This window comes from Suncus etruscus, chromosome 18 (genome assembly GCF_024139225.1).
Source record: "Suncus etruscus isolate mSunEtr1 chromosome 18, mSunEtr1.pri.cur, whole genome shotgun sequence".
In the NCBI taxonomy this organism is placed as follows: Eukaryota; Metazoa; Chordata; class Mammalia; order Eulipotyphla; family Soricidae; genus Suncus; species Suncus etruscus.
The window spans coordinates 28,018,406-28,031,381 of NC_064865.1; the positions used below are offsets into that span (position 1 = coordinate 28,018,406).

Sequence of the window (12,976 nt, forward strand, 5' to 3'; positions counted from 1 at the left end):
TGCCAGGTCAGTGCCCGTTTTTGTACCTTCACTCATTGAAGAGTTGAAGGACAGTCTTGCTCATTTAGAGCTGTCTTCATCCTGGCTCTGGACTCTCAATAGGCAGCTTGAAGGTATCCTTCCTGTTTGCTCTTTTTACTCTCTGCAGTCAAAGTCTTGCATTGGTATGGTGCCCTAGTCTGGCACCTAGGGGCTTGCTTTATCTCAGCCATCTGGAGCGTAGCCAGAGGGAATTAGGATTTTATCTTCTGCCCCTCAGGTATTGATGTTCTTTGGCAGGGACTCAAGCTCCTTATTGCTCGACTCCCTTGGAATCCTAGTTTTTCCATTCATCCTCTCAAGTGCAGACACACAAGTCACACTTCATTTTGTTGTTGTTTTTTTTTTTTTGCTTTTCATTTTTTAGAGAAAGCTGATGATCGAAGATGAAACAGAGTTTTGTGGGGAAGAACTTCTCCACAGTATGTTGCAGTGTAAGGTAAGATCTCCGACTCAAGCTGAATTGACAATTTGTGAGGGGCTGTGCCATGCTGCTTTAATTCTGTTGAGTCCTTTTTGAGGAACTGAGTTTTGCCAACATTTTCCTTGGAGATTGTCTGTGTAGGTGTATATGTTGCTCCAAGTTCTTTTTTCTGGTGACTATTATGCTCTGTAGTGTTATGCTGTCCCTGTAGCTGAGCTAGGAATAGCATAACACCTGCATCACTGTATTCCTAAGGGGTGTCCTCCTTAGTAGGTTTGAAGTCATCTTTAGCATTAGCTAGACCTCAATTCAAATTCTAGTATCATATCTTTTTACTGAATCAACTCAGTGTTTCCTTGAGTTTGTGTTCTTATCTATGAAATGGGAAGAAAGTACTTCCTGGAGTTGTGAGAAGTAGGTGAAATGCTAAGTGGAAGTGATAAGGTGGTGGGTGGATGCTTGCCTCTTCTTGATAGCTTTGATCTGGTTTTGGATCTGGAAGTGCAGTAGACTCAACCTGAGAAACTTTGGAGAAATTGGTCTGGATGAAGTAAGGCCTTCGACTAGCTTCAGAGAGTTTATTTTTTGGTACATAGTGTTGGAAATATCTTTCAGGTGACTAAACCTCAGCTGAAGTGACACTTTTTTCAGTGAAAAAAAAAAAAAAACACAAAACTGAAATAGGGAGAAAGGTTCTTCCTAGGCCTAGGTGCCAGCAAAACCCTGGCCTCACTTTGTTTACGCTGAATGAGCCCCAGTCAAGAGAGCATTAATGCTACACCCCTTATTCCTTCGTAAGGTGCCACCGGTGTGCATTAGAGAAGCAGATATGTAATGAGGATGAGCCATGGTTAGAGGTGGTACTATATAACCACAAGTATCATTTACCAGTGGGTAGGCCACTGTTACTGTTTGCTGTTTTCCAGTTGGACAGTTGATTGTCATAGCATTTGAACAACTTTGTTGTTCAGATTGCACAGGTAGTCATTTCAACCTAGGGCAAAGTAGGAGACTGTGAGTCAGGCTGCTTATGCTTTTATTTATTTGTTTTTAATTCATTTTTAATCCATTATTTTTTTTAATATTTTGAGCCATATTTGGCATTGCTTAGGGATCATTTCTGGTGGTGCTCAAGGAACCATAAGCAGTGCTTATTGAGCCTGGGTTGACTGTGTGCAAGTCAAGTACCTTCACCATTGTATCTTCTCTACAGCCCTTCTTAAAACCTTAAAGCCCTTATCCATCCCAGAGGGTATTTAGTGTGATACTCAACTTAAGGGTTTGATTCTTTCTGAGCAGAGTGTGTTTGATGTCCTGGATGGGGAAGAGATGCGGCGAGCTCGGACCCGGGCCAACCCTTATGAGATGATCCGAGGAGTCTTCTTTCTTAACAGGTTTGCTGACATTCTCCTCCCTTCCCCTGACATACACTTTACCTTTTCACACACCTTGCTTTCTACATATCTGTTATTAAGATACTCTCTGTCTTGCTTTGTTGCAGGGCAGCAATGAAGATGGCTAACATGGATTTTGTATTTGATCGCATGTTTACAAATCCACAAGACTCATGTGGGGTAAGAACAAGATTTTGCTTCTGAATTCATAGTTCTAACTGGATTTAAGCATTAGTGGTTCAGATTTGCCATTTATACAGTGCTCAAAGAGAATTTCTTCAACATGATATATATTTTGCTTCTAGCACCTCAGTAGTGCTTCATGTGGTCCCAGGAGTGACCCAATAAACAGTTAGTTGACCATAGTGCTTCAGACCAGTGTTCCAGGCTTCCATTCTGTCATCCTGCAGTTCATTCCAATTGTGCCAGTACTGGAAGAATGTTACTGAGCCAAATTAGCAGCAATAGCATCTTTAGATTTAGTGAGCATGGAGGATGAGTCTATGAGAGAGGCCTTAGCCTAGAGGTTTCCAAACTTAATGGGCTGACCATAACCCTACAAAAATAATCAGGGGCTAGAGAGTTTGAGCATTGGACAAGATGCTTGCCTTGCACATGGCCAACCTGGAGTTCAGTTCTTGGCATATATTGCGCCCTGAGCCCTCCAGGAGTGATCTATGAGTGCAGAGTCAGGATAAGGTTGACCCCTAAATAAACAAACAAAAATGACTCATTGTCCCCTGGAAATCTTCCTACTTGTAGTAAAATAACAAAACAAAACACTGGAAAGTGGTGGCCAGAGAGATAGCATGGAGGTAAGGCATTTGCCTTGCATGAAGAAGGACTGTGGTTCGAATCCCGGCATCCCATATGGTCCCCTGAGCCTGCCAGGAGTGATTTCTGAGTGTAGAGCCAGGAGTAACCCCTGAGTGCTGCCGGGTGTGACCCAAAAACCAAAAACCAAAACAAACAAAAAATACCCCACCGGAAAGTATTTCCAATTATACCCAAACTACTACTATCTCCTGGATCTTTTCAGTTCCCTAGAGCAGGGAGGGTCAGTATCCCACATTTTAGGAAATGCTACCATAAATTCTGCATTTCTTAAACATATTTATCTAGCCTCTACTACCTGGTACTAGAAGCTTACATCTGGCTTTGTATTCTAGTCACTCCAGGCAGTGCTGGTGACACAATATTGGATCTGGGATTGACTACATGCAAGGCAAGCATCTTGACTCCTGTGCTCTATCTCCAGTCTAGGAACATCTTTTTAAATTAGAGATCCCTGTCTCTATAGTACTGAGCATTTTGGTGGACTTGAGAGCTAGTAAGGATGCAGAACTGGGTGTTTAGAAAAATGTTTCTATGCTTATTGATTAGCAGAGGCCAGTTTTATCAGTGATTTTTAATCTGTTGTTTTCCTATTGTTGATTGGATGGAAAATACTTTTGGGTGAATATGATCTCTTATAGGAAAGTTATTTTCTAATTGAAACTTGTGATTTAATCTGGTTTGGTGCTTTTTTTGGTCTGAGAGGAAGTGCTCTGAGAATTGCGGTTTGTATGTTGAAAGAAATGTGGGCATCTGGTGCCTTTCATTAGTCTATTTAAGATCTGTATTTGCTCTGAAAATCTAGAGGCTATTTGCGCTTATAGTGAACAGAGCCAGGCAGCACTTGCGTTATAGGTGATGTCACTTAAGTTCCTATCTTCTTTGGGTCTCATCAGGCTTCATTACCTTACTAACCATTCAGGTAACAGGGACAACAAAATTGTTATGTGTTTTCAGATGTGACCATTTTTCCTTTCTGTGGGAAAGGATCATGACCAGACTTTGGCTCTTCTTGGGAGATGGAAAGGCAAAATGAATTTTTTTGCTATCTCTTATTTTCTTATTTTTTTTAAACTTTAGTCCCTCAATCATAAGCCTCCTCTTATTTTCTTAACACAAACTCTGAAATCATTTCATTATATAGAAATTCCCTTTAGGGTTTCAAAACATTTTTATCCAGTTAGTTCTCTCTGACAGTGAAGAGGCCATGAACCAGCTGTTCCCAAACCTGTTTCTGCTTTACTCACCCTCCTTCTAGTAGACACCCCCAATTTCCATTCACTCAAGAAACTGAATTTTTTAAGTTCTTAACACTTTAGCTCTACCTACTTACTTCCTCCATGCTGGCAAAATTGGCATAGAAATCCTGCCAGCCTTTAGTCATCTGACTCTTTCCTGTTTCCTTTCCTGTTTTCCAGTACCAACAGGCAGCACAAAAGGCCTCTTGGAATTAGCATTTTGAGAAAATTAGGTTGATAGAATGTTGATTTAATTTTCTGAGCTCCAAATTATTTTCTTTAAACCCCTGCCTGGCAAAGGAGCTCTGTCAAGCTGATGGGAAGTCATGGTGTCATTTTGGGCTTTTTGAGTGTAACGCCTTCAGCAGCTGTTATCTGGTTATTGTCTCTGGCTGTCATGAAAATGAAGCAGGCACTAGGATTGTACCATTGTGGTTAAGGGTAGAGGTGTTAGTTACATAAGGAAACACAGGACAGTTTGTAATGCTTCAGGCAGCTTCTTGACCTGAATTGATTGTTAGTGGCCATGGAGAATTGCCCTTTCAGAGATGTTTCTCTACCCTCCACTATAAAAAGTGATTTCTCTTCAGCCCTCTAATAGTTTTTTTCTTTTTCTTTCATCTCTGTTTCCCCCTGAGGGACTAGAGTTACAGCCAACCCCAGCAGGCTTGGTATGTTTTTCAGGTGAGCAGAGAAACTAGTGAGTCTCCAACCGAGTTGGGAGGGCCAAAGGCTCAGGCACACACCCACATTTTCTAGGGTCTCCCTCATTGGCTCTTGGATCAGGCAAGTTACTAGAATAAGAGCACGGAGAACTTGAAGCTTGAGGAGGGAGTGTACAGAGGTTGTGAGGTGGATAGTGAGTTATTAGTGGGGATATTTTTAAATAGATTTCTGGTTCTTTATGCTGTATAAAAGGAAAAAGGACTATGGTATGGACATTAAGAAACTACAAATAAAAATTGGAAGAGACAAAGGAAAGGAGAGAATTTAAATTCTTTGGCTATTATATTATAAACCATAAAATTATGTGATGAATTTCTGTGCCTGGGGATATTGTTGGGGTGAGAAAATATTAGGAAGCATAACAGGCAACAAAAGCTGAATATAGATCTGTAATTTTCAGTTCATTCTTACAGGGAACAGCACTTAGTGTTGGAGAGTGGAGTATGGCACTAGGTATTAGAGAGAAAGAAAAAAAGGATAAAGACAAGATTTTTTATTTCAGGGTAGTTGATCTAGTTGAATGAAATATTATTTTACATTTGTTTAGTAGTTTGTAAAGCTCTTGAGCATATAGTACTTTATTTAATCCTGTTACAGAATTGAGAAACCAAAACCTACATTAGTCCTAGTTTACATTTAAGTCAGCTTGATCTTAAAGACATAATTTATGTGTTTGCCCTTAACTACACAGCATTTAGTTATAGAGGTGAGAATTCCAACTGTCCTGTCTATGAAAAAATCTTCTTGCCATGGCGAGTGCCTCATCTTTTGGAATCACAGCATGAGATCGTACTTATGCCCTCTTTTCAGAGATGGGATTCAGTTTCTCATTACTCCTTAGTCTTCCCTTGAGGTCATTAACTCATCCAGAGAGGTTTCAACCTGGCTCAGTAGGTTAGGACCAGTGGTGAAGAACATTGTTTTCCCTCTTTTCAGTGTGTGCAGGACTTAAACTTGTGATCTTTTTTCTGTGCTGTCTTGAAATTATTATATAATGATCTTGGCAAAAGCCATTAGGTGTGTGTATGCAAATGAAGATATATTATAGTAATCTCACTATATGAATAATTGATGGTTAGGAACAAAGAGTGCTGGGTTGGTGTGATGGGAAAGGGGAGAAGGAATGATATATCCCAGCATGCCTGGTGGGTGGTTTACAGGATGATGGAGTTTGTTTTTAGCTCAAGTTACTTTCTCTAGAGACTCTTATTATTGTTGTGATAAAACCAGAAGGCTAAAAAGTGACTGTGTTGAGACATTCATGTTTCATTTCTTTCTTATAGCTGTTTCCATAAAGCTCTCTGATCTTTTTTTGTTAAATTTTATTTATTTATTGATTGTTCAACTGGTTTTTGGGCCAGACCCAGCAGTGTTGAGAGGTAACTCCTGGCTCTGTACTCAGAGCTGGGGCCATCCACGTGGGATGCCGGGAATCTAACCAGGTCCTTCCCAGTACAGCCTCATGCAAGCCATGTGTTATCTCTCCTGCCCCAAGCACTCTGATCTTTATTTAATTGTTCCGGAATTCTGGCATGTACTCAGCCATGTCAAACTTGTAAAGAGGAAAGGCTGAGTTGCCTCTTCCTGCTGACTTTCAGTGATACATTTATCAGTCTTTGGAAGATATTAATTGGATGGGATTGGGTGAGAGTAGGGTAAATTAGAAGTTCTGTCTTTGGGGCCGGAGAGATAGCATGGAGGTAAGGCGTTTGCCTTTCATGCAGGAGGTCATCGGTTCGAATCCCGGGGTCCCATATGGTCCCCCGTGCCTGCCAGGAGCAATTTCTGAGCACGGAGCCAGGAAAAACCCCTGAGCACTGCCGGGTGTGACCCAAAAACCAAAAACCAAAAGAAAAAAAAAAAAAGTTCTGTCTTTGTAGTTCTTCTGTAAAGCTAAAATTATTTTCAAATTAAATATTAGAAAGAAAATGAAAGCAAAAATAAGGAAGAGGAAAAAGGAGGAAGAAACTGGAAATTTCTGTCCCCCCTTTAACTTTTCCTTCTCCCTGTCCTGTCCCCCACTTGCCTTGCAGAAACCTCTGGTGAAGGACCGTGAATCAGAACTTCTATACTTTGCTGATGTCTGTGCAGGCCCTGGAGGCTTTTCAGAGTATGTGCTGTGGAGGAAGAAGTGGCATGCCAAGGGCTTTGGAATGACTTTGAGGGGCCCTAATGACTTCAAGCTAGAGGACTTCTACTCAGCCTCCAGCGAGCTCTTTGAGCCCTACTATGGTAGGCATTCTGAGGGTCCAAGGAACTGTGAGGGACAGTCCTTTGAAGGAACTTCAGATTCAGTTACTATCAGAGTAGAACTGTCAGATTCAGAAGCAGTTACTAAACACTTGCTTATTTTCTTTCCCAGATCTCTAGCTTAAAGACCACACTCTGAGTGTCTCATTCCCTCTAGAATCAATCTGCTTTTACTTTAGGCTTGCAGGATACAGTTTTAAGAAGGAAACTATCAGGGCCAGAGAGATAGCACAATGGTAGGGTGTTTGCCTTGCACACAGCTGATTCAGGACAGATGTTGGTTTGAATCCTGGCATCCCATATGGTCCCCTGCACCTGCCAGGAGCAATTTCTGAGCGCAGAGCCAGGAGTAACCCCTGAGCGCCACCGAGTGACCTCCCCACCAAAAAAAAAAACAAACTAAAATTGTTAATTTATTCTTTTTTCTTTTGAGATAATGAAACTGCCTTGTCTTCACCCGATAACTTGCAGTGTTATTAATAAACAGAAACCCTGTGCCCATATCTCTTCCTGTGTGTCAGGTATAGCATATACTAGAGAGCAGACAGCCTTGAATTCCACAGCAGTTTCCTTTGCTGTTGGTTTTTCCTTTTTTTGGGGGGGGACACACCTGGTGATGCTCAGGGGTTACTCCTGGCTATGTGCTCAGAAATTGCTCCCGGCTGGGGGACCATATGGAATGCCAGGGGATCGAACTGAGGTCCATCGTAGGTCAGTTGCGTTCAAGGCAAGTGCCCTACCACTGTGTCACAGCTCCAGCCCCATTCTTTTTTTTTTTTTTTTTTTTGGTTTTTGGGTCATACCCGGCAGCACTCAGGGGTTACTCCTGGCTCTACACTCAGAAATGGCTCCTGGCAGGCTCAGGGGACAATATGGGATGCCGGGATTTGAACCACCATCCTTCTGCATACAAGGCAAATGCCTTACTCCATGCTATCTCTCCGGCCCCTTTTTCTTAGGACATCTGGTTCTTACGACATCTGGTTTTGTTCTTTTTTTAATTTTTAATTTTATTTACTCATTCATTTATTCATTCAGTTTTGGTTTTTTTTTTTTTTTTTTTTTGGCCACACCCGGCAGTGTTCAGGGGGTTACTTCTGGTCTGCTCAGAAATTGCTCCTGGCAGGCTCGGGGGACCATATGGGATACTGGGGATCTAAACCGGATCAGTCACAGGTCAGTCTTGTGCAAGGCAAACAACCTACCACTCTGCTATTTCTCCAGCCCTCTCTTTTATTTTTTAAAAAATAATTATTTTAAGAGAATAACTATGAGATACAAAGTTGTTTAAGATTGAGTTTCAGTCAGACAATGTACAGCACTGTTCACCAGGGCACATTTCCTGCCATCAGTGTCCCCTATTTCCCTCCTTCCTCCTGCTCTCTCACCTGCCTGCCTCTGTGAGAACCATTCTCTTTCTCTCTCTCTCCCTCACACCTTCTTCACTCTCTCTCTTCCTCCCTCTTCCCCTCTCTCCCTTCCTCCCTCTTTTCCCTTCCCTCCCTTCCTGCTTTCTTTTTTTTCTTTTCCAGTGGTCCTCAAACTATGGCCCGCGGGTCACATATTGTATTTGTATCTGTTTTGTTTCTTCATTGCAAAATAAGATATATGCAGTGTGCATAAGAATTTGTTCATAAGTTTTGTTTTTACTATAGTCAGACCCTCCAGTGGTCTGAGGGACAGTGAACTGGCCCCCTGTTTAAAAAGTTTGTGGACCCCTGGTAGACACTGTGATTTGCAGTATTATTATTTTTTGTTTTTGTTTTTGTTTTTTTTTTTTTTGGTTTTTGGGCCACACCCTGCGGTGCTCAGGGGTTACTCCCGGCCGTCTGCTCAGAAATAGCTCCTGGCAGGCACGGGGGACCATATGGGACACCGGGATTCGAACCAACCACCTTAGGTTCTGGATCGGCTGCTTGCAAGGCAAACACCGCTGTGCTATCTCTCTGGGCCCGATTTGCAGTATTATTACTGAAGGGGTATCATGTTTATCACTTTGCCTTTTTCAGTACCCAGTTCTTGTCCACAGTCATTATTTCCCACTATGTTGTCATAGTGATTCCTTCTTTGCTCTAACTGCATTACTCTACTATTTGTGGCTAGTTTCCTACCATGGACTGGTCCTTCTGGCCCTTATCTTTGGATATTAATATTATACTATCTTTTTTTAATATCCTACAAATGAGTGTGATCATTTTATACCTATTCCTTTCACTCTGACTCATTTCGCTCAACATGATACTCTTTATATCCATCCATGTATAAGCTTCATTTTATTACAGCTGCGTAGTATTCCATTGTGTAGATGTAACACTGTTTTTGTTTTTGTTGTTTGTTTGTTTTTTTATTTGTTTTTGGGTCACACCCGGCCGCACTCAGGGGTTACTTCTGGCTCTATGCTCAGAAATTGCTCCTGGCAGGCTCGGGGGACCATATGGGATTTGAACCACCGACCTTCTGCATGAAAGGCAAACGCCTTACCTCCATGCTATCTCTCCGGCCCCTGTTTATTTATTTATTTATTTTTTATCTCAGGCACTTGGGTTGTTTCCAGATCCTAGCTATTGTACCTCCACTCTGTTTTGACTTTTTTTTTTTTTTTGGTTTTTGGGCCATACATGGTGATGCTGAGGGGTTTACTCCTGGCTATGCACTCAGAAATCACTCCTGGCTTGGGGGACCATATGGAATCTCAGGGGATCAAACCATGGTCTGTCCTAGGTCAGCTACGTACAAGGAAAATGCCCTACTGCTGCGCCACTGCTCTGGCCCCGCTTTTTTTGACTTTTAAGATATTCAGCAAATCCAAAATCCTTTCTTTTCTTTTTTTTTTGGTTTTTGGGTCACACCCAGCAGTGCTCCGAGGCTACTCCTGGTTCTACACTTAGAAATCACCCCCGGCAGGCTCGGGGGACCATATGGGATACCGGGATTTGAACCAGGATCTCTCCGGTCCCCGAAAATCCTTTCTTACTAGTGCTTATTGAAAAATTAGAACTGGGACCGGAGAGATAGCACAGCGGTAGGGCATTTGTCTTGTTTGCTGCCAACCTGGGAGAGAGCTGGTTCGTTTCGTGGCATCTCATATGGGCCTCCAGTCTGCCGGGGCAATTTCTGAGTGCAGAGCCAGGAGTAACCCCTGAGCACTGCTGGGTATGGCCCAAAAACAAACCAACCAACCAACCAACCAACCAACCAACCAACCAACCAACCAACCAATCAACCAATCAATAAAGTTTTTAAAAAAAGAAAAATTAGAACTTGTTTAAACACAGGTGCTTTCAGTATTGCTTCAATCTTGAAGAGAAAGACCTGGGCCCAGAGAGATAGCACAGCGGCGTTTGCCTTGCAAGTAGACGATCCAGGAACAAACGTGGTTGGTTCGAATCCCGGTGTACCATATGGTCCCCCGTACCTGCCAGGCGCTATTTCTGAGCAGACAATCAGGAGTAGTAACCCCTGAGCACCGCCGGAAAACCAAAAAAAAAAAAAGAGAAAGACCTGTTTCAGTTGATGACATCTGGTGGTCAGCTTCTTTTTAACTGTTTATTAAATACAGCAGAGCTCTGGTTTTTGTCTCTTGATCTGACACTAAGATGACGTTGCAAGAGAGGCTCTACAGTGAATTTTTCCTCACATAGATTCTTCTTTTTTTTTTTTTTGTTGTTGTTTTTTTTTTGTGGTTTTTGGGTCACACCCGGCAGTGCTCAGGGGTTACTCCTGGCTCCATGCTCAGAAATTGCTCCTGGCAGGCACAGGGACCATATGGGACGCTGGGATTCGAACCGATGACCTCTTGCATGAAAGGCAAACGCTTTACCTCCATGCTATCTCTCCAGCCCCAGATTCTTCTTTTGGACCTCAGGGCCCATCTGGTATCTGTGTACACTGGGTCCTAAAATGTGCATATCCCAGCTCCTGGGACACATGGGACAGATAAGCTAACTGTGACTTTTGTCCTCCAGGAGAGGGTGGGATCGATGGAGATGGAGATATCACTCGCCCGGATAACATCTCTGCTTTTAGAAACTTTGTCTTGGACAACACAGATCGCAAGGGTGTCCACTTTCTGATGGCGGATGGGGTAGGTGACTTGTTCTTAGGATGAACTTTAGGGATTTTTTTGGTTACAGTCTTGAGGATTTTTTTTTTTTTTTTTCTTTCTCCTGATTTTGGGGCATACTTGTTGGTGCTCAGGACTTATTCCTGGGTCTGTGCTTAAGGATCCTTCCTGTCAGAGCACTGAAGACTATGGGGGACTAAACTGGAATCAGTTGCTTGCAAAGCAAATGCCTTACTCACTGTACTGTCTCTCTGGCCCTTTTTATTGTTATATTAGGTTCACTAGATGCTCTTGGATGGATCAAGGGTGGGAGGGTGTGGTAATATATTTTTAATCTTTTGTATATATTTGTGTTTATTTGATTCTTTACTTTTTGGCCTCCCACGGGGTGCTTTGGAATCCTAGGGACCCCACTGCCAATTCTCAGCCAACTAGACCAGCTGTTAAATGCATAGGCCCGGTAATGTGGTACTGCTTGGAACCATGTGATTCTGGGGATTACTCAGGCCTCCCTGGTGGTATTTGGGAGACCTGCAGGGTATAGGGAGACTGTGATACTGGGGATTGAACTCAGGTTTGGCACATATTAGGCATGTGCTGTAGTCAGTACACTATCTTCCAGTTCTCTGTACATATTTTAAATAACTTAGCAAAGTCTGAAAAATTTTGTGATATAAATAACTGGAGCATGTGTACCTTTTGAGCTCACTTCTTCAAACTTGTTTATACGTGGCCACTCCTGAGCTCTTGATGGCCTGGCAGATGACCACATAACCTATGGCTGCAAATCTGGAATCTGCAGGCGTCTCTGTCAGTTGCTGGGCTGAAATGATCCCAATCTGGAGCTTGGTCTTTGGACAGTTAATTAAGCCTAGATAGGGGATCATTTGTAGCTCTTGCATCTTTGGACACTAGTCCACAGTCTGCTTGTCTGAAGGTGTATAAAGGTTGAAAACACAGGCCTCCTACCTCGGAAGTAACTGCAAGTCTCTGGAGCAATATGCAAGACAGGTGCTGGTCTACAGGTGTAAAAAGGTTAAAGGACACTGGTGTCAAGGAGGGACAGAGAAAGTAGTATTTGCTACAAGATTAAAGATAAGAGGCTTTTTGAATGACTTCTTCACTCAAGAGCAAAGCATTGTACAGTATGTCAGTCAGTCCAGAATATGAAGGTGCCATTTTTCCCCTTACTCTGTGTTCTATAGATGCAGGCAGGTTTGGGCTGAGGGAAAGAAGAAGCTGGACTGGCATCTGATAGTATTTAGGAGATAATCTGCCATGTGCTGCCTAGAGGCTAGCGTTGTTAATGCCACGATTGTCTTTCTGCTGTGTAGACTGGTGGTGTTTTCCCCTTGACCCTTTAAACTGACATGCATTTTGATAAGCACCTATACATCTGGAAACAGTGTTAAATGGTTTTTATTCTTGAGTCAGGGCTGAAGCTAGGAGGCCTATCCTTGTTTAGGCCAATTGAATGAAGGCCAATTTCCTTTACATTTTTATAGTTGTGGTAAGAATCACATAACATAAAATTAACCATGTCAAATTTTTGTGGGGATGGTTGGCCTCCTAAGTGATGCTTGAGATCTAGGGTTCCTTTCCAGTGTTTTTTCCAGTCCCATGTGAATTTTAAGTTTTTCTTGATCATCTCCTGTGAAACATGTATTTGGCTTCATAGCCCATGATTGATAAAGCAAGAAAATGACTCAATAGTCAGACTTGGGTCCTAGTGCTAGAGCCATCTATAAATAATTTAAACACCAAGCATGTGTCTTTAGTATAATTATTTGGATCAATGAAAGTAGTTCAGAGATTGCAGTGAAAATGAGGTAGGGATTCTCTTCTTTTTTTTTTAAAGACTTTTTTTTTTATTAATGTTCTGTGATTTATGATGCTGTTAATAAAGGTTTCCCATGCACATAATTCTAGCACTGCACCCCTCACATCTCCCTCCCACAGGACTTCTACTCTAGGAGCCAAGTCCGTTTGGCTCCTATAAACAATTCTC

The 12,976-nt window shown here is 42.3% G+C and overlaps 1 protein-coding gene across 1 annotated transcript in view; it reads left to right on the forward strand.

Annotated features, from left to right (window-relative positions):
- Nucleotides 1-12,976, forward strand: part of CMTR1 (cap methyltransferase 1) — a 54,149-nt gene that overhangs the window by 20,492 nt on the left and 20,681 nt on the right. The window contains 5 exon segments of the mRNA XM_049765460.1: nt 407-478; nt 1,763-1,857; nt 1,965-2,037; nt 6,689-6,887; nt 10,871-10,989. Coding sequence (XP_049621417.1) covers nt 407-478; nt 1,763-1,857; nt 1,965-2,037; nt 6,689-6,887; nt 10,871-10,989 — 558 coding nt within the window.